The sequence below is a fragment of the Mytilus californianus genome, unplaced genomic scaffold (assembly GCF_021869535.1).
Source record: "Mytilus californianus isolate M0D057914Y unplaced genomic scaffold, xbMytCali1.0.p SCAF_1, whole genome shotgun sequence".
In the NCBI taxonomy this organism is placed as follows: domain Eukaryota; kingdom Metazoa; phylum Mollusca; class Bivalvia; order Mytilida; family Mytilidae; genus Mytilus; species Mytilus californianus.
The window spans coordinates 102,452,911-102,476,171 of record NW_026262581.1 but is presented as its reverse complement, the minus strand read 5'-3'; the positions used below and the strand labels follow the sequence as shown (position 1 = coordinate 102,476,171).

Sequence of the window (23,261 nt, the reverse complement as noted above, 5' to 3'; positions counted from 1 at the left end):
CCAATATTTTGGAAAAAAAGTTTAAGCAATATCAGCTAAGTCTAGACTGAAATTTATGGATATCGTTTTGCTCAGGATAACAACAATTAAATGATAAATGCAATGTTCACCAAGATTCAAGAGAAAATGGACCAATGGGGAAGAATATTCTCATGACTTTCTATGTAGTTGACAGGGTTGTAGAAGTAATCGGTTTTCAGTTATTGTAAATAGGCTAATTTTAGCGTTTATGCCTGTTACATTAAATCTTAAAAGCCGTATACTTGATAGAAAAAAATGTAAACAGCAAAACTGATCACCAAAACAAAATCTAAACAATATAAATATGACCGAAGCAATCGATTGACTTCTGCGGAGTTATCGCCCTTAAAGTATGATTAGTGAATAATTTAATAGTTTTCTGTTTCATCTTAAAAAATCTTATAGACAGAAAGAACCTGTTAAACGAAAAATAAATATCAGTTATTCATGTAGACCTGAAGTTTTTGAATGTTTTTGTAATTAGCTGTGATTAATAACTGTTTTAGTTTAGTATTGTTATTCAATCTATTACAAACATAAAATATCATGTCATTGCAATTAATTGATTTACACCACTTGCACTCTACATGTAGCATGTGTGGAGATATTAAACGGTGCCATTTTAAGTTAGGGAACACATACTACATGAAGCATGTGTGGAGATATTAAACTGTTCCATTTTTAAGTTAGAGAACATTTTAAAATGCAGAATTATTCATTGTATGAAGCTGCTTTATTAAATTAAAATTAAGCTTATCTTTGCCGGACAAAACAAAATGTTAAAATGTGTTAGATTGGATAATGCAAACCTGAGTTATCAAGAAATGTACTTCGAACTGTAGCTGTCTTTAACGTTTAAAATCCTATCACTATTGGATGTAAATTATCAAAATCCAAAAAGATCTTGTCGTCAAAGAACCAAACATTGTAAACTTTCTGTAAAAAACGTATTTATATCGGCGCGTTACGTTTGCGCAAAAAGTTTTCCACGAATGTGCGACGAACCTCATTACGTTTGCGTGAAATTTACCTATTGAAAAGTAACAACATTCTCACCGAGACGAGGACAACATTTGGTCATCATTAAACATTTTTTTTAATTTCAAACAGGGAAAATTTCACGCCCATGTTATCATAAATGGCTTGGTCAGACAAGTACTGACATATAGATTGTTCCTATCGAGAACATGTTCCAGAGTTTGGTTTACATACTTAAAATGCTCCTTTCCATGTAATATATATATACATACTTTTAGTGTTTTATTCAAGACTTTGCTTTTACATACATGTAGTGCTATTTAATGTTTGAATAAAAGAAATAAAGACTTCAATATATTTATCACTATAATAAATTTTAACAAAATTTCAGTAAAGTTCGTGTTTTTGTTGGATTAGGTTTATTCACGCGATCGTTATACCATTTTGTTCGCACAAATGTAATACCTGTCAAAATTCAAATTCGCGCTAATGTAGGTTGCCAATTTAAGCACATCTGAGATTTTTTCACCTTCAATCAGACAACTATAAATTGGCGTAAATTCATAGATCTCCAAATTTTTTATCAATGAGGAACCAGTGGAAATATGTTGTTGTTGATGATGATGTTTATGATGCTGGGTGGCTGCTTAACGTCCGGTGGCAAATGTCCAACCTTAATTCATAAAGAATCAACAATTTTGATTGGATATGAAATATGTTCTATTGGTGTTATTGGATATTTAAGACACGGTTTAAAGATAGCTGGCCAGTGAACAACATATACCAAAATTAGACTTATAGGGACACCTATCTAGGAGCTATTTCAATTTAAAACTGCATTTTAATGTCAAGAATATATGTGACACAGTCTTGTAAATAAGAATTTTACAACTTTAATCACATTTACTTTAATACACCATGTAGATACTTCAGTATTTGTTTTAGTCATACATCAATTAGATTTTGTCCAGTAAGAAAACATTCCATCGGAGCAGTTCTAAATATACTAGGAAATCCACACTGTGTGCATTAACTGGCGATGTTACATCACATTTGACCTTGCTTCTGAAATGGTCAAACTCCGGTCACCTGGATAAACATAAATTATTAATGATCTCAGAAAATTCAAAACACAATGTTCATTTGCTTATTTTCAATTCGGATTCCATTAATTCAGTACATGAAACAATGTTTTTTGTTTTTAACAGTTGCCCAGGAAACGGAGTTCTAGTAAACATGTATATATATATTTGAATATATCGGCATGAATATGTCATAAATTTTCTTTTAAGCCAAAAAAGGTTATATGACACGATTGTTTGTATGTAATGAAGTAAGAATAGCATCAATGGACTTCGTTGTTTCACTGATAAGGTGTTAATAGATAGGACTGTCATCTAAAAATAGACAGGACTAATAATTATATAAGATGAAAGAAAATGTCAATTTCATTCATATCATGATGTATCAATTCAGCATTCAAACCCATTTTGTTCAGAATGGACATATGGTTTTCATCTAAACGGTAAGTTTTTCGTTTTCTTTGTTCATTTATAATTGTTCTTATACTTATCAACTGTTAGGTATTAACAATGCAAACCTCAGTTTGTTTCTATTAGATAGACGCCATTTTTTTATTAGATAGACGAAAAGAGATGCATGCAACTGAAATTTTTTTTTCAGAAATAGTTAAGAAATGAATTATATACTTTAAGAAAAAAAAATCATCATTTGTACAGACAACCATGAAATTTAAAAAAAATGTTCAGTCCATAAAACTACGTTTTTTACGGGAGATTTAGGATATTTTGTTATGAAGTCAAATAAATTTGTGGAATGTGCTTCGTCTTCGCGCACAATATTTTTTATTGGAGGTTGCTTGCTAGCAGAAATTTTGCTAACTGAATAAATGTACTTCCGATATCAATTTGCATTGCTTGAGGAAGCCTTTCCTTTTTAATTTTTGAATTAATGATAACATGTGTCCAAAATATATAAAATATACAGTTTTAAGAAATTTTAAAGCATTTGCAATTTAATATTTTACAATTGAATATGACATAACTATTACCAGGGCTTCAAAGTGCACACTTCAAGCTATGCTACTTCAATTTTTGTAAAAACACTGAATTGTGAAAGAAATCAAAGGAAGCTTAGTCGTAACTTTTAAAATGAGGAACTTTTCCAGCCACAAAAGAAAGAAATTTGATTAGTAAATAAACAATGATAACATTCTGGATAGATCATTATTCTTTGCTGAAGTTCCTGTCACAAATATATCACACGTGTTAGTTCTTGTTTGCCTTACGTCAAGTGGGAAATATTTCAAGCATATTCGGGTCTACAAACTAAACTATACATACATCAAATTAGTCAGTGCTGGAAAGTGTGTGGTAGGTAATGAAAGGCATATTATTTAATTTACATTTGAATAGGAGGGTATAATGGATAGGGAAAAAATAAGCCTAGCAACAACCCTTCTACTATGTTATTAAAGGTGAAGGTTACTCTCCAAACAGGAAGCATCGGATTTAACGTCCGACTTTCGACTGTATGTAGCTTCGCACTGGTGCATTCCACAAAGCCGATCGGATGCCCCATAAGCACAAGTCCTTCCGTCAGACGGGAGTCCACTTGTTCATATTTCTATACCTGAGGTAACCTGGGAGTTCTACCAAGATAAAAACAAATCAATGATATATTAATAGCTAGTGGATAGACATGCTTCCACTTTGTTCCGAAGCTTATCATTGTAGAGCTACAACTAGTTGCTTTAAACAATACTACTGTTGAACAGTATCACCGACATTTAAACGGAAAATTAAGATCACTGTTACGTTTTACGTACATTGAACAAAATGTGTTAATGAAAACCCAAGAAATGACAGTTTCACAGTTTGCCACTTGTATTTTTGGTTATCTAAACATCAAATAAGGTATTGTTTGAAACCACAAAATGTGTTTTGTCACGTCATGTGTCCTGGATAAAAATATATCATAATGAAACAAATAAAACCGGGAAAATTGACGTGTAGTAATCTTTTTTTTTTAATATCGAAAAATGCTAAATATTAACAATTCTATTGCTTTAAAATTGTAAATGTATTTATGTTAATGTTTTTTTTTGAAATGCCAAATTCTATTATAAGTATGATTTATAACATACTTTTCTTAAATTACCCGTTGATAAATAAAGAATTTTTCAGAAACTAAGGTTTTCAACTTCCGCAGTCAAAGTTGAAATAAGTTATATCTGGCTTTTCTTTTAAATCTCTTTTTGGTAACATAGCTCCTAATATTTTACGTATTTAAAATACACCACTGGCTTTCAAATGATAAGCTTAGAGCGTTTCTGAAGAAGGTAAATCCAGAAGACGCACATTTATAAATTGTTATTTTCATTCAATCCGATGGACCCTTATCTTTTTCTATAAACACTGTTTTTGAGATATACAATTGTATATATAAGTTTTTTTTGAAGTAGTTTAAGCCAGGCCTGGTACTGTCTGGACCCTGCTTAAAGGTGAAACGTTTTGGTAGTCTGATTTAATATATCCGGGAAACTCTCGGTTATATGTTTGTTCCCCAAAGTCTAGTACGAATACCTTCAAATACAGGAGACAGGAAGGACCCTTGAAATACCAGCCTTTCAGAAATAAACATACTCCCAGTAATATAATCATTAATAAACAACCTTATATAACAACCGAGTTTAGCCTTTTTAAGAATTTCCTCAAAGACACTCTCTTTATTGCGTAAGACATCAGTGTTTAAGAATTATGGAGGTGAATATGCTGTTTATTGATTTATCTTTTGTTTTGAAATTACCACAAAGAACCTGTTTAACTAACATCTTGTAGGAGTTCAATTGCGTCTACATTGAATATATTTATTTGTTTTTCTCACGCCTTGCATTGGTCAAGGATATAACTGATGAAGCATGTTAGTCATGCTTATTCAAAATTTTACTATTATCGAGAATGGACGAAAAATTCCAAGATTCGAGGTTAGTTTGATTATTTTCTTTATTAATAATTTAGGAAAGGAAACAATGAAGACAAACTTGAAACAATTAATTGCATATTTCAACAATTTATGTAAACATTGAAGTGCTGTCATAGATAGTAAGTAGAATTTATCGGACTTGCTGCATTTGGAGAAGTTTTGTAGGCGATAGGACAATACACAAACGATACAACCAAAGGTCACACGACATATATACGGACAAAAACGGAAACATCTTTATAAACGCACAAATCTTAACCCTCGGCAGCTATAACTCCTATTTTAGATGGAGGTGATAAAGGGTACTCCAGAAGGGTAATTGCGTGTGATACGGCTTTAATAATACTAATTAATCAAAACTGATAATTGGTCAACTGGTTAGGTTAAGAATAGGTAACAAGTATATGTTAATAATTACAGACAAATAATGAATAGTTAGATTTAAAAGAATTTGCCGTTTTGTCGTACTTGTAAGTTATTCCGTATTGGTGGTAGATGATGTAATAAAACCTGAAATTTGTAAACTGCATGTTTAATAAAGCAACCTACAGCAATGTAAGTAGTAATATTTACCTGTCTGACATTTTGTATGCTGTTGTTTGTCTTGTGGTCATGGCGTTGTCAGTTTATTTTCGACTTATGAGTTTGAATATTCCTTTGGTATCTTTCGCCTCTCTTTTTGATATTTTGGAGAAAATGATTAAAAAGATGAATAATGGTGTTTTGTTGAAATGCCTTTGTTGACTTCTTGATGTCCTTTCTGGTTGTATTGTATTGTGCTTTGCTATGTGCCTATACAATCGAAAAAAAAATATACTCACCTAGTTCTATGTAATTCATCCGTATTATGCATTGTCAAATGTGTGACTTAATGTAGGAGGCGTTATGTCTTAGTGATTGAACGTTATAGATCACCGTCATTGAATATCTTATTATATTTCTGAAACAGGAAAAATATAGTCTATGTCATAAACAGTAGAGTTGAAGCGGGACTGTTCTGTTCCTCCCTGCAAATGACATTAGTTGTTTGTTTAAATTGTGGGTTCGTTCATTTTGCGTTGAAATTGAAATAAAATGTGTAGTTCGTGGAGTACATTGTATAGTTTGAATGGTGTGTGGAACGTTTAAATTTTAGCATATTCTTACTTTCAATTATTTTATTTTCCAACAAATATTTCATTTGTCTAATTATAATCTGGAGCATATCTTGAATGGTGAACATCATGATTATATTACCGGGTAGTCAAATTCCTAATAGATTCTTAAATGTATACTGATGTGTACTAATTGCTGTTTCTGAAGGGTTACTAGAAAAGCTGACGCTTACCAAAGTCATGCTGTAAATGTATTATTAACGTCTTGTTTATAAAATTAAAGGTCATACATGGTATGGATCCCATTAGTTTAACATGATAATTGTAAACGGGTATAAATATACCACAGACAGTTCAACTTAAGTATAGCACTTGCATGTATGATCACAATGTGTGGATTTAGAGCATGCTTTGAAGTTTATCCCATATATCATTGTTATTGATATATACGACATGTCGATGAAAACAGATGATGTATTCATATGTGTTAGTTTTGGCTTTAGTTTTCACTGGTGGTTTTAAATTTCTCTAGAAATGTTATCTTGAATATTTGAGCGATGGAACCGAAAAACTTATTTTAATTTTTTGCAACACCAATTCTTCATCAAAACAGTTTTGCCAAAGTAGTTTTGATTAAGAAAAGATAAACTCAATGTTTTACGGTGGTCAACACAAATTGCTTGATCTTAACGATGTCTCGCTGTTTCGTCTTGAAAATATTTCCAGTGTTATAAATGCTAGTTGCTCATTGTCAAGCTGGGTTTGAGTAATGGTTTGAACGTTATCTAGGTTTGGCCTTCAATACTAGACAGTTTGCATAGCTGATGTCTACCATACCTTCAATACTAGACAGTTTGCATAGCTGATGTCTACCATACCTTCAATACTAGACAGTTTGCATAGCTGATGTCTACCATACCTTCAATACTAGACAGTTTGCATAGCTGATGTCTACCATACCTTCAATACTAGACAGTTTGCATAGCTGATGTCTACCATACCTTCAATACTAGAGTTCTTTCGTTTTCCATTATTTTTACTCCCTTGTTTGTCTACTTATACATTTGACAATGAGATTTAAGATGACTCTGCCATACTACCTTTGTATAATACTTATTACCAAAGAATTTATCATTGATTAAACAAAATATTGTTAAAATCTGGCTCCCACTCCAAAACATATGTTAAAGAGTCTTTTGCAAGGATTGTTTGCACAATCAAATATTATTTCTTTCAATTGGTTATATGGACCTGATCCATTCTGGCGTAATTGATCACCAAAATATATTACAGTTAGAAATCCAACATTATAGTAAGGCGATCGATTCCGCCATTCATTCTCTAAACACTTCCGGTAAATTAATCAATACTTCGTGATTAGGTTAGACAAAACTCTCTTCTGAGGTTTCGATTTTTTTACAAATTGATGACAAGATATATATTTTATGCTTACATAATAGGGCTGTGTTAGGGAAAATTAGGTGTTGGTTGGAAATTTATGATTGCTTTCATTCTGACGTCATTCCTTATAAATTCAGTCCGTAAAACTCGAACAATGGGAATTATTAGTTTAAATTAGATACTCACGTGGTAAAAAGAAAATGAACCTTTTATTAAAGTGCTGAATGATTTGTGTGTATTGAAACAAACTAAATGTATTTTACTAAAAGAATGAGTCTTGCATTAATTGTGGCTGATTTAGCCAACTTAATTAATAAAAGTTACTAATGGTCCGTATCATTGAATCGTGGTATGGAAAAATGGCGACGACCAAAAAACGAATAACTAAAATATAACATGAAAGTGGAAAAAAAACAAAAACCTAAGCCACCTCAGAATAAATATAATAGTATAAAAAATTATAAAAATGATAAAACTGACAAATGGAATGTTCGATTTATTGATGTAATTATCTTATAAGAAAAGTATTGTTTTGTTGGTCCTGTTTAATACTGATATAATTCTATAGTTTAGTATACTATAATTCTCGAGTGTATAGCTTTATGGGTATTTATATTTATATATATTCTTCATTTTGAAAGCAGTAGTTTAGATCGTTGTTTTCTTATGTTAGTTTTATTTAAACATAGTAATATAAACTCTACAGCTTCTATGTTAGAAAAGTACAGAGACATGCATTTACCTTTTATTTTTTGTTAATATATTAATAAATTGTTAGCTTAATGTGCTAGTCAAATGAATGGTACTATACCGATGTTTTTATTTGTACAGTTTGGCAGTGAAGTCTGGTAATGGTACACAAGGTGGACCAAACAGTAGAATACCTTTACCAGAGAGAGATGACCCGTAAGTTAATCATATCTTATTCGGTTATAATGAGTTTGCTTTGTGGATGTCATACTAGATTTTTCAATTCTTGAAATATCGCAGTGGTGTACACACTTGAAATAATCTCGAAAAAAAATACACAAAGTGGATAACAGGAACTACAAGCAGAAGTACAAGATGAAAATTGCTTCAAATATATACAGTAAAAGTGGAACTTGGCTTTGCTAATTTGTTGAAAAGAAAGATATTTTAGGAAGCATATCAGCAGATACAATCATATTTGCTTCTGATTTCCATTCATCGCAAAAAGTCTCCCTTTGACATTCAGGAAAACGAACTCGACAGTCTACACACTTTACATCATCTTACAGTAAGGGACGGAGTGTTTCGAATGATAATTTTAAGCGTTATAAACATGTAAATATGTTTACCTAGGTAAAGGACATAGTCTTTGTTTGTTCCCTATTACAGAAGTGTTAAAAAAAATAGCAGTAATTCACCATCCTGCTGGATAGATATCAGATAACGTTTTACAGTCCTCGAACCGTGTAACTTTTCACTTGCACTTATGTAGTGTTTTGTGAACTTGTTCGTCTTTTCGTTTTATGTCATGACGTTGTCAGTTTGTCTTTGACTGATGAGTTTTAAATGTCCCCTTGGTATCTATCTACGTTTTTTACACCATTCCTAATTATGTCATGCACTATTTCCCAATTACACCATACAAAATGTCCCGTTTCAATATTCCCTTTCCCGATTAAACCATACACAATATTGTATAATTCAAAATTATGTGCGATTACAAATATTTATAGGTAAAGAAAACGAACCAATTACGAGGATGTAAAACCCCATACATAGTTCCATATTGCACGATATACCATTTCCCAATCGCATAAAACACATTCCCCAATCGCACGATGCACCGTTCCCCATTGCACTACACACCATTTTCTATCATATCATTTATGTTTTATTGGAAAGTTACACCATTAAAGGGCTGCAAAAGGGAATTCTTTTTTTTAACAGACATTCAACTATCAACATTGGAAAAATATTACAACCCAAAAGGTTCAATTATATTTCATCAAGATATAAGTGAATTAAACACAAACTATCACAGAAACGGTTTGTTCTAGGTAACATTTGACCCGAAAAAAGTTACACACACATTTTATACTAAGGTTGTTGTTGAGAGAAATACGGAAATTACATATTTATCCAGAGTGAATATTTTTTTTCTGTTTGAAGGATTTGTTTTGGTCAAAGAAAATCTTAGTACTACGCTATATTATGTTTTGATAATATTAATGACTACTTTATATTTCAGGCCTACACACGAAGAAATAGAAAGTTGGGGAGAATCTTTCGATAAATTAATGCAAAGTAAAGGTATTTTCAAATATCTGCACCTAGGATCTCACATTTTGTAGTTACTAAATTATTTCATTCATGCATTCATTCAAGATGTTTTTATTTGAAAATGGTTATTATTTCATATCACCAAGTCGTTCTACTTTGGTTGCATTCTTATTATATATCTAGAAAAAAATGAAATAACTCTTTTTTTTTAACACAAATTTTATGCGTCCAAAGCGATTTTCTATATTTACCTTCATCAGGAACGTTCAAAATTATTTAAGTATTTGGAAGACATGGATGTATAAGAACCGAAAAATTAAAACAGTTATCAGACCAAAAGGAACCTAAAAATAATAGCTAAATCCTTCTAAGGTTTACTGTGCCTGAGAGTGAGAAACACGTTAATGTGTTTTTTAAGCTTATAGTGCCTTATAAAGTATAAAAAATAGTTTGGATACAATGAACAAACATTTAAAATAAGTCGGATCATCAATACAAACGAAACAAGAGGAACCAGAAATTAAATGGATTTTTTTTTTGTATAAGTAATTAGACTGTATGTTGTTTTAAACTGTAGTATATTATAATTTGATATGCACTTTGCACATTTACACTTAGAACAAATAGTTTTAACTATTTTAGATATCAGTGTTAAAATACGTCAACTTTCGCATTTTATTATTTGATGTATTATATGAACAATACTCGGGTACCAAGAAAAATAACAGATTTGTGTATATGTGATAAGAAAATCTAAATCATGAACCCAGCCTCTTTAGAAATATTCCTTTGGTACAGATATGAAGTGTCTTTTTAGTTTAGGTAAAGTGAGTAATTGCCATCACTTAGTGTCCATTTCCGTCCATCGTTTGAATAATTTTCACATATCAAATTCTAAGCAAACTCTGCAGGATTGGTATAAGGATCGTGTTCTCAGATGAAAAACTTTACTGCTACTGGCACGAATTGATTCTCTAATTTGCCAAATTAAAAAAAAAATCTTCTTTTCTGAAAAAAAGTGAAATGATTTGATTTGGTAAAGGATTGATTAAAATAAAGGCAACAAAGCTTTCTTATGATTGGCCAATATAAAAAAAAAAATTTTCTCGAACCTTGTGTTTAGATGGAACATAGTTGAAATTGTATCCGTATCCAAATGGGTAATGGCTTTTTCTCTGCAACAGGATGTATGATTTTAACCAGACATTCATGATTAATGGAATGTCCTCTAAAAACGATCCTCATTTGGTCTCATTGGGATATAAGCAGGGCAACAGAGGCAAATTTAATTAAATAATATTTTCTTCAGAAAGTAAAAGGTAAAATGGCTTGACAATTGAAAAGATTGATAAAAAGAAAGCTATCGAAGCTAAATTTGTCAGAAATTATCTACTATTTGGCAATTAAGGTTTAAATTTTCCTGGTGAGCGATTCAAGTTTCTTAAAGCCTTTAGTTACAGGATAATAGGGAAAACAAAAAAAATATCGAAATTACAATAATGAAAACTTTTAACTTTTTGTTCTTTAGTTACAGGATAACAGGGAAAACAAAAAAATTATCGAAATTACAATAATGAAAACTTTTAACTTTTTGTTCTTTAGTTACAGGATAATAGGGAAAACAAAAAAAATATCGAAATTACAATAATGAAAACTTTTAACTTTTTGTTCAACTATTGTACTATAACATTTACATGAACCACATTTATTAATCTTGCATCAGTTGTTCAGGATTGGCATTAATGCATGTTGATTTAAATATTGAATTTATAGTAGGTATCTGGAGTCGGTTTCACAAAAAAACTTACGACTAAGATTGATCGTAAGTATACTGAATTTTTCATGACTTACGTTCAATCTTAGTCGTAAGCAATTTTGTGAAACCGACCCCTGGTATGGTAACTCCACCCGATTACACCAGATAGCTGCATATAGAGTATATATCTCCCAGTTGATACGATATTCCAGGGCTTGCGTTTCATATCATGATTTCCTTGATAGAGGGTTGCTACTCACAAGGAAGCTATTAAACCAAGAGTTCCAAGTGTTGAAGTTGAAATCATCCCTTCGAAAATTTTACGGACGCCATCACGAGTTGGTTGACCGTTATGGAACATCTGTTTCACAGATGACGACGGCTATGTTCCAATCGTAGGGCCACAATCCCGTCCTCTTATTCCCCGAATGTGATCTACCAAATTAGACTTGTCATCGGGTTTTTACATAAATGAGCAACACGACGGGTACCCCATGTGGAGCAGGATCTTCGTACCCTTCCGGAGCGCATAAGATCACCCCTGATTTTTGGTGGGGTTCGTCTGGCTCAGTCGTTAGTTTTCTATGTTATATTTTGTGTACTGTTGTTTGTCTTTTGGTCTTTTTCTTTTTTTTTTGCCATGGCGTTGTCCGTTTATTTTTTGAGATATGAGTTTGAATGTTCCTTTGGTATTTAGAAGCCTCTTGTTTATCAAATATTATAATCCCTAAAAATGTGGCATCGTGATATTTATATGCTGTACGAACAAAGGAAATATCTATAAACGAAAAAAGGGATTTTGGGTAAAAGCCAATGACAAAAACCAAAGTGTAACTAAAATTGATATCTAGTGGTTAAAAAAGAATCTTCAACAATTGCCATCTCGCACTCCTTATGAAACGCTCAAAATCGCCTAGATTAGTTGTGTAAAATAAAAAAAATCAACATCTGGTCCAAACGCCACAGTAATTCTGATTGACTTCTGTGGTAAGAAGTAGGCAGAAAAAAGTCGAATCGCTATTGCACTGGGTTGATAGCTATATTTCAACATCTTCTCTACCTGTGTTTTGTGGCACATACACAAAATTGCAGTGCGGTGGATATTGTTTTGATCTTACCTATGCACATGGCAAGCAGTTTATAAAAACAAATATATGATTAGGTATCCAACGTGTTTATTAAAATATTTGTCAACAAATACCATTGTATTATGATTAACGTAACTTGCAGAAAGTAGTAAATCAGGTCTTGATCTATCTGCTTTCAAAATTGTCAAAGGGAAATAATTCAATTTCAAATATTGTCTTAATAATTTGTTGGTTCAATAGGATGCTTAATTTGCTTAATTTTAAGTTATCAACATAAATTGAGTGCAATCAATACCGCCTCAGTGCTCACGAACATTTGACATAAGTTTGTTTTTAATATCAAATACATGTTTCTCATGCAGGTGGACGAAGGACATTTAGAGAATTTTTAAAGTCAGAATATAGTGAAGAAAATATATTATTCTGGTTAGCGTGTGAGGATCTCAAGAAGGAAGAAAACCCAGAGATTGTAGAAGAAAAGGCTAGATTAATATATGAAGATTATATATCTATACTTTCACCTAAAGAGGTAATATTTAGGAAAATATTAAGCTTTCAAGATCGATAATTGTATTGCAAACCGGACCAAGTTTCAATTTAAATGGTCAGCTTGGTTAACTTAGTTATTTTCTCTAACTATTTAATGTGCATCTGGGCGTTTGTTTGTTCATTGTTTTAAAGACAGGAGTTGTTTTTGCTAGATCAAAATTTGAAAACTGTAACAAGTTACCGATGATTCACCTTTCGTAAAGTAAAATACAGAATGATTCAAATTTAAGCATCAAACAAACACTATATTTTGGACGAAAGAAAACAATAGCTCACATCTCTTGTACCTTAACCACAAATATACCGACTAAAAGTTTTAAATACAGACACGTCTTGCAGCATCTCAATTTAAAAAAAAAACTTCAAGTCTTAATATCCTGATTTCACCTGTGGAAGTTTCCCATTAATATAAAATTAAGCTGGTCAATTAAATAGACCTGCGTCTTTGCAAAATAACAAGCTCCAAATCGTCCCAAGTCCATAAAAGTTGTGAAAAACTTAACAGAAAGGAGCAGAGATCCGCTATTAATCAATAAACTCATCATAGATACTAGAATTGCAATTTTGTACGACAAATGCGCATTTCGTCTACAAAAGACTCATCTGTGACGGTCAAATCAAAAAAAGATAAAAAGCCAAATGAAGTACGAAGTTGGAGAGCATTGACGACCCAAATTCCGAAAGGTTTTATCAAATATAGCTAAGTTAATATATAATTATGGCCACATCAATGATAATTCATGTCAACACAGAAGTGCTGACTGCTGTTTTGTGGACAAATTTTGTTTTGTTTTGTTTTTAACTTTACTTAGTTTTATTTTAATTCATATGTTGCAGGTTAGCTTAGATTCCCGTGTACGAGAAGTTATAAATAGGAATATGGTTGATCCAACACCGCATACATTCGATGAAGCACAGCTACAAATATACACACTAATGCATCGAGATTCTTATCCACGATTTCTTAATTCTCAAATGTATAAAAAACTACTAGAAGAGTCACAATTATCTTGAACCTTAGAAAATTTAATAAATTTTAAATTCACTACAGGTCAAATCAAAGTTGTGTCACATGATAAATTAGTGCTGTGTTGTTGGATATCTAATGAAAGATGTGAATTATTGGAATGGTGCCATCTAGATTGATGAATCCTTTGCTCATCCAATCAAAGTGCGGAATGATTTTGTTGATTTAAAAAAAATATTCCGTCATCGAACAACTTGGATTGCCAACAAAGATTTTTACAAAATAATTTTGTTGGAAATTTTGTGATATGTTCGTTGTTACTGAGCCATGTGTGCGACGTTTAGTTTATATGTGTCTGAAAAGCCGTCTTAAGTACCACGAACTTGGCTTTAATAATACTCATATGACCCACAACTTTCGATTTCAATCTCTGTACAAAATACTTGTTATGTTTATAGTCTCAACCAATTAATGATAAATGTTCAATTGTTGTGCAATGTGTTTTCTTTCTCCGGACTTGTGCAATATTTTATTTTACTGTATACCTTTTTATTAAAATGAAACTGTAGTTACCCCAAAACAGTTACACCATTTATAAAAAACATGTTTCTATTCAATGTTTTTAGCATAAGTTGTCCAGAAAACATAGTCTTTCATAATTGATTTCTTTTTATGGTGCTTTTCTGACCTATTAGTATGTACACTATCCATATCACATTTATTGTCATCAAAGGAAATCTTAATCAAAGTCAAAAACTTAAATTTTATTAACTGATCTTTATGAATTGAACAATTTATATTGATCTAAAGAAAACAATAACTATTGTTAAAAATTACAACTTACAATGCTTGAATAGAGCTGTTCAATTTAAAGTTGCATGTAGAAGTATGGAGTAAAATCAGGAAAAGGTGAAACTGATTATCCTGTACAAATTCATGTCAACAACTCACGTTTTATAATGTTTTATATATATAATCAATTATTGTTATATTCTGTTATTAAGGTAAAATTGCAGCATTATAAGTAAAATCTCGTTTTGTTTAAAGTGCATATTTCTTTAATGTATGCAATAATAAGTGTGTTTGCTGTAGGTCACTTGAAATGTTAAAGTTGCAAAGACAAAAATGTTAATGTTTCAAGTGAGGTATAACTGTATTAATTTTCAAATGTTTCAACAGTTACAATATTCAAATGTAATATATATATATACAAAATACACTTTTTTTTCTTCCACTATTTTAAATACACTTCTCTCTGTTTTGTTCCGTGAATAGCTAATATTCATTTTTTATTTATTGACATTTTAAGTAAAACATGTAGTTTTAGGCGAAGACTGGGAACGTATTAGTTTGCAGGCAAAACTAAAGGAATGAAAATAATAAAGTCATGTGCAATTTCAAATTAATATAGTTTTTGATTATCTGCAATGTTTCAATCATCTTTGAAAGCTCTCAACTAACCTAAAGTATTTTTAGAAATGCATAGTAGGTAAAACTATCATAAAGTTTTTTATACGGTAATTGAATATTCACATTCCAATAGGATAGATACAACTCTATAACAACTATTTGAGGTTTACTATTAATTTATATGTATGTTACTGTACTTTCAACAATATATTAAATGGACATTGCTTATAAGTTTTCTCTTGTATGTTGATGTATTATTTTTATTTGTTTGAATTTGTGAATGTTTGATTTTGTTAGAATGTGTAATATTCGAATCTTAAGATGATTTTGAACTATTTTTGTAGGATACATCACCTTGGTAGCCAGTGTTGTATGTGCAAGTGATAGAACGATTTTATTACCATTAAACCTACCAAATAGTTGTCTTTGTGTGAGGTCTTTTTGAAAATTTGATATGACGCAAAGCACTCTGATATACTAGTATCAATGTTCTTTAATTATACTTGTAGTGATTGTGAATAGATAAAAAAAACCTATAACGTTAAATTATTTTATTTGAATTATTGGAGTTAACGAACAATGTTTACCCCACATCTCACTTTATTCATGTGTAATTGTTTTTGTCAAACCCAACATAATAAACACAAATATCATATTCTTAGGCTAACTTAAATCCTTCAATGTTACATATTCACAACATGTGTAATGTGTAGTAAAATTCAAAACTACTGACGAGACAGCAATATGAAGATATGACATTATATACTGTTATGATCGTGTAGACTAGAAATACTATCCAGGTATCCTAGTGAAATATTGAAATTTTATCAGAACAATTCATGCACATGCAAGTTTAGTTCATTTCACCTACGATGTTAATTCACACGATGCTGCAACAACAATTGGTGTTTCAAACCTCGTATTAATCATTACTTTCTGGACATCAACGTTACAAAAGCATTGTCTACTTAAGAGACGTATTTAAGCACAGTTAATATCACATATTTTTAATAATAGAAATGAACTGAATTGCACATTATTCGGCTGACAGACTTTCAATTCTTTTGACGAATCTTTTTATATTTTTGTTTTAAAAATGAAAAGGATACAAATCGAGTATATTAGTCATATTTAAGATTAGCTGTATAAAGTCAGTCTCAGAAAATACAACATGAAAGAAAAATATACCCTCAATTAATACACTGCTTTTGATATTGGCAAACGATTTGTGGAATGTCAACATATAGTCATTTTGGCCAAAGATTGGAAAATAGTGTGAATGATCAAAGACTTCATTTAAAAGTACGTAAATTGACATATATACTTATTTATTTGGTAAAGACATATTACTTCATTTAAATTTTATTGTTCAAAGGAATTTCAACAAATTACAACCCGTAAAAATTGAATTGTAACAGTCAAAAAAATAATCATATCATAATAAAAAAAATGCCATATAATATTTTACCATATCAGTAACCTGACTGAACTTATTCAGTGTAAGCTTCACTCATCTTGATGGTAATTTACCCTTTGTTTTCATTATATGTGTAATAAATTTTTAGTTCAAGATTGAACTAATTGTCACTTTTCTATCATTAACAAATATTAGGAATGTTTTATTTGTTGTTAATATAAATTTGAAAAATAGCATGATGATATTGTCAGTGCAAGAAGAAGCGACTTCAACTTATGCGTGTAAGTTATAGTTGCAGAACTCAACGTTTACATATTGATAATGTTGTGTACAAAATCAACTTTACCTTCAAATTTCTGTTGTTCCCGTCCGACGCACTGTTTGAACTATCGAAAATTAGAAAGGAAAAAAACTGTCTTCCCAGATGACAGTTAATATAATAACAATTTAAAACGGGGGAACATCACAATGAATAAAATATCCCAAAATATCATTGGTTCATAAATAAAAAGTCATTTGTCGTGTCATATTTAGCTGACGGTTTGTGTTTCCTGCAATCAACGCTATCTTACCAACAAACGGGTATCTCTATGTTTTGATAAGTCTCAGCGATATATTTATTAATTCATAACAGTTTTTCATTAAAATGATTTAGTGAAATGGACATAACTAGAAAATTATGTGATTTGTCCTCATTTCAGTAAATTCAAGGTGGCTATTTATACAGATAAATTTAGTGTTTTCTATAAGTGCCACTTTTTTCGAGAGATTACATTTTTTCAATGAGGTTAGTTAATTATATTTCATCTATTCATCTGACGTCTAGGTATGAAAAAGAATGCATATTTCTTGGTTCATTTTAACCACATTTGAAAGATAACAGATGCTTTTTGTTTAAGAACAAAATGAAGAATATTAACTATGTACCATACTTTTAAATCGGAATTAAGACTTGAATGTAAATTTTGGTCTTAACCAAAATTTTATATATGAATAAGAATATGCGTTGGTTTATATAGTGAAACAATTATCACGCATTTATACAATAAGTGGTGTTTAGATATATTTATGTCTCTTCCTATGAAGTAATTGAGCAGGTCTGTGTATTCAGCAGCTATGTTTAATCCCTGCTGTTTCAGACATTTCAGAAGGAATAGTTTTAAAATGTCCGTTATTTTGTATAACAGATATGAGCTGAAATTATTCTCCATTCTAGGAATGGGTTCTTTATTGCATTCACCTTGTCCATTCGTTCAACAATTATTTCTCAGGTCTTACAGAACAGAATGACTTCAGTTTTGACAGTGATAAGTTATAACTTTTGACCACTTTTTGGAGATGTCAGACACCTACTTCCTGTATGCCAATACTTTCAATTGGGGGGTTTACTAAGTAAATCTCGTGAAACCATGTTGGTAAAACACATGTTACAAGAATTACATTTGTCAACTGTCTAACCATTTACCGTTCATTATTGAAATGACGAATGGATCTTCATCTTAATTGATTGTTTGTTTTAAAACAACAATGTAAAAATTAAACACACATTCTCATGTACAATATTTAACAAGTATCAGATATATACTTGTTTTATTGTATTTTATTCTGAACACTTATTCATAAATTTGAATAAGCCAAATCCTTATATGGCTTAACAAGCGTAAAAGCAATAATACAAATATGTTTGTCTTCCAATGATCAGTCATTATTGGAGCAATTAATACTTTAGTTTAATTAAACTGATTCTATTGACAGCTGATTTCTTTATTAATTTTATTTTTATCTAGCTTGGTTACATATTAAAATGACATCACATTCGATATCATCTTGACCTCGATATCTTCAAATGCCCAAAACTTGAGATACGGTCTTTGAACAATATAAGTTCAACTTTATTGTATAGTTAGAGAAATATTAATACTAAAGCATTTTACAGCTTTGTTTTGAACATTATTTTTGACACACATACAGATAAATGTCATGTCGTTCAACTTTTGCAAAACATCGTTAGTGTGGAAAATTTTAATACCTTAAATGATTGAAGCAGAGCTATTTCATGATGATTTGTTATTTACAAAATCTATCCCATTGATCATTTTTTTTATTTTTGCTCATCAGTGCAATATCATAATATGGACATAATTATTTTCAAAGTATATTTTTTATGAAATATTCCAATTTGTCTCGACATTATTACAAATATTTGTGTTGATCAAGTAGTCCAGTAACGTGTTCTAATTACTTGTAATATTAACAGTGCATCAAACTCATCAAAAGGTTCTTTTTCAAATGTATTTAACTTTGTTTCTCTAAGCTGTCACCTTTCATAGTAATTCTTATTATGAATTGGTTGCTAAAAGCTTGCACTGACGTTAATTAAAATATACCTTCTATTGGCTTCTGCACTATTAAGGGCTTACAAATCGTCAGTTTAAGTCTAATGCACATGAATAAAGCTTCATTTTTCACATTACTGTCTGTTTTAAATTTTTATAAAAGTCATATTTCGAAAAGAATATTGGTTATATTAAATTTTAAAATGCTCCCCTATCATGAAATATAAAGACCAATCATACTTTTCGAAGGGGAGTCGTAAAAGAATTTTACCAAACTGAATTGAGAATATCCCTTGGGATGAAAAATGCACATATCAATTATTTTTTAAGTCACACAAGCTTATTGGGAGACACACATTTGGCTTTGGATGATCTATCTTGAATATTTTGTATAATTAATTCAGTTTTTCTTGTACACATATTACCTAAAAGACGATTTCTATATATCTGAAGGTTATTATTTCAAAGGTGAATGAATATCGTACGAACTAAATATAGACCGATTTGCTCATATAAAAGATTCCGCATTTCAAGAAATTTGAAGCAATTTGTTTCCCTTTTGCCTTGACATCAGATAAAGTTAAATACGTAAATTCCTTGGCCTGATATCTTCTGTCTTTATTCAACAATGCGCATAGCTGAAGATGCGGGTTAGAAGAACTTGTGCATTTCATTTGTAGAATTCTTAAAAGGTCTTCAAGGAATATTCAGAAAAATGTAAATTTTACATATCTATTTTATATACATTTATATATATTTCAAAACTTTATTTGTACGAGTATAATTTTACATATCTACCTTCCAAGCAGAAATTAATACATAAACTATATAATTGTTAATCGTTTAAATTGGACATCAAGTGTAATATGGAGACCAATTTCATTAACATAGTACTTAACGCTCAAATATTTAAAACTTTGCTCGAATAATGGAGCTATTGTGTATATTTTATTCATTAACAACAACTTCTGTTAATTATATTCAGCCGTTCACGTAAGCTTTAATAAACTGTTGTTAATATTTGGAAGAGGGCCAAAATTGAAAACGTTTATGATATAGTATCTAGGGAACAAAAGAACCTAAAGTTTTTATTTAAAAAAAACCTCAAATATTGCAATTGAAAAAATAATAAATATTCGTCAGATTATTATTCAATTTGATATATTACTTTTGTTTAGATAATTTTGGAATGCATTAATGACAAGTATGTTCAAATGTGTCAAATTGTCAAATTGTAGTTTTACAAATGATAGACCTCTTTAACAAGTTCCATAAAATGAATATTTGTAAAGGAAATAAATTATCTTGTAACTTTTTTGGAACTTGACATGAAGACATCGAATGCTGTATAACGTCTAGCCTAGTCTGTAGAATTGTATTTAACAGACTCAGCGTTTATTTCATTGTGTGTTGTACTTTTGTTAAAATTTCTGATCACCTACATTAGTAGTGATGGCACGTTATATTCATTGTATTTCATGTAACAGAATGGAGGGTTAGAAAAATAAATTCTCTACAAAGTGTTTTGAAATGATAATATTTACGAATTCCAGTAGATTTGTGTTTGAGACCTGTGCATTTCTTTTGTTTATAAGGTGTGATGTGGTTTGTAAGTATTTTGACTCCAAAATGCATGTTTTAATAAAACCTTTTGTTTATTAGGTATGTACTAGTACATTATTAATTTGAAATTTTCTTTTTTATACATGGTTGAGTGAAGACAATAATATATGTGTTTGTAGTTCATTATTCCTCCAATCTCAGTAGCATAGCATTATAATGACTATTTCAAAGCTCATAAATGTTTGAATTTTATACGGAAAAAATTATACTTATTCAACGACTTTCATAAGACTTTATACTCATCCATTCAAAACTAAAACATCAGCATATTTGTATTTCTTTATATGTCTCGGGCTAGAACTATATAACGAACTCCGAGAGATAATTTTGTCTATTCGAACTAAATAATGGTAAATTTAATGGTATTGTTCATGCTTTAAAGTGGATATTTAAATGAAATATATTTTAAACTTGTTTCACTACTGAGTACCGCTTATATATGTCTCTTGTCAGAGTGTATAGTTAAAAAGGGACCAATATCTGTATTGTTACATCTGTAGTGTAGCTGAGCATAATTTGATTGGCGGGTAAAGTACACTGGTAAAGTACCCATTGTACTACTTACATTCTACATTCTTTGTGGTGTTAAGAAATATTTAATTTATTTGGGCAAAACTTGCTCATGTTTGTTATTTTTGCAAAGAACGTAATATTAAATTGTTTGGTACCCCGTACTGTTAAAAATATGTTTTACACATTCTTTTATTTGTGGTGTAGACTATTTCATACAAAATATTTACGAATAAATCTTACTATTGTGATTTTTCATGTTGATATTTTAAACAAGGATAAGACTGGATTCGCCTTTATAAGTTATTTACAATCTTATAATTAAAAACAAATATTGGTATTGATATATACCAAGTATTGGACGAAATTACAGGCAATATTGCTATGCTTAATAAGCAATTAACAATGTCATGATTAAAACAAAAGGGGTTTGATAAAGACCAAGTATCGATTTGGAAATTAAGATAGGTTAGTAGACATTGAAATATATGTAAGGTTAGTAGACAGTGAAATAGGTGTTAATTGTATTTTTGCCCCCCCCCCCTTTTTTTTTTTATCTCAACCGATGAGTCTTGTGTAGAAGAAACGCGCGTCAGGCGTACTAAATTGTGAAATTTTTTTCTACCCATACATTAACAGCCTTAGCTAGATTTGACACACCTTTGGTATTTTTAGTTTTTAATGCGTTTTTAACTTCTTGATCTTATTTGGCCTTCCAACTGTTTTGATTCATGTACAACCGATGAGCCTTATATAGATAAAACGAGCCATTCTTACGTATTAAATGATAAGCCTTGTATCTTTAATGAGATTTTATGCATGTCTTTGTTAAGGTCATCATGTATTTTATGTGTTTTGTCAGTTTATTTTCGATATATGAGTTTGAATGTCCCTTTGGTATCCTACACATCTCTTTTAAAGGGATATCATCAGTAATTTGTTTGGAGATGACTTTTTTGTCATTTGATCACTACAATACATCAAAAGCTCTTGGACCTTCAATTAAACCATAAGAGTATACTCAAAGTTTTCAATGGGCTTAACATCATGATAATTTCTTTTTATCATGCATTGGAAAGAAACAAATTTAAAAGATCATCATTTGACAACTAATTACTTTGACCCTGTTCATGATTTTTGTTCCATTTGATTAAATGCAATGCTATTACCACAATATCTAAACCGATATGGTTGTTATGAACTTGGGAAAATGTAACATCTCTAAATTTCATTTTCTTTTCCTATGTTATGTACCTGCTTTTGGCTGATATCTGATATATGTGCATATGGCATCAGCTAGGCAAGTAGCGATCGTCAGTGGTATGATATCTTTCTTCTGTTTCAAATATATTTCCAGTGTTTCTTCTAGCTTAAAATGCGTCGCATGACCGTAACGTCCACAACGATACTTTCCCACTGCAATCAAAATATTTTCTACGTCTGACGTATAGCTAAAAAAAAGATGATGTGGAATGATTGCCAATGATAATGACAAATGTTAAACAATTCAAACGAGAAAACAAACGGCCTGATTTATGTACAAAACAATGAACGAAAAACAAATATGATATACAACAACAAACGACAACCACGTGGCAGGGTTAAACATGTTTCACGTCGCCCAACCCTCCCACAACCCAGTACAGTGGGATAACAGCACAAAAAATGGACAAACTATAAAAACAGTAATATAGGCTGAACTCATTAGATCGATACAAAGAAAAAAAAGTAACACAAAAACAGACCGGACGTGGCAGGGTATTTATACATCGCCACAACAAAAAAGGCACCAAGTACAGATCTAAGCTTACCCACAGTTACTAACAGCTAGATCAAAGCCAATAACAACTAATAAA

At 30.7% G+C, this 23,261-nt stretch overlaps 1 protein-coding gene across 5 annotated transcripts in view; it reads left to right on the top strand.

Annotated features, from left to right (window-relative positions):
- Positions 1-21,656, top strand: part of LOC127728279 (regulator of G-protein signaling 17-like) — a 61,276-nt gene extending 39,620 nt beyond the window's left edge. For 4 of the 5 annotated variants that reach the window (XM_052235615.1, XM_052235587.1, XM_052235596.1 and 1 more), the window contains 4 exons: positions 8,331-8,405; positions 9,718-9,779; positions 12,956-13,122; positions 13,980-21,656. In XM_052235615.1, the coding sequence (XP_052091575.1) occupies positions 8,331-8,405; positions 9,718-9,779; positions 12,956-13,122; positions 13,980-14,156 (481 nt within the window). In that variant the 3' untranslated portion in view covers positions 14,157-21,656. The remainder of the gene's footprint in view (positions 1-8,330; positions 8,406-9,717; positions 9,780-12,955; positions 13,123-13,979) is intronic. The other variant, XM_052235606.1, reaches the window with a different exon arrangement.
- Positions 21,657-23,261: the final 1,605 nt, after the last annotated feature.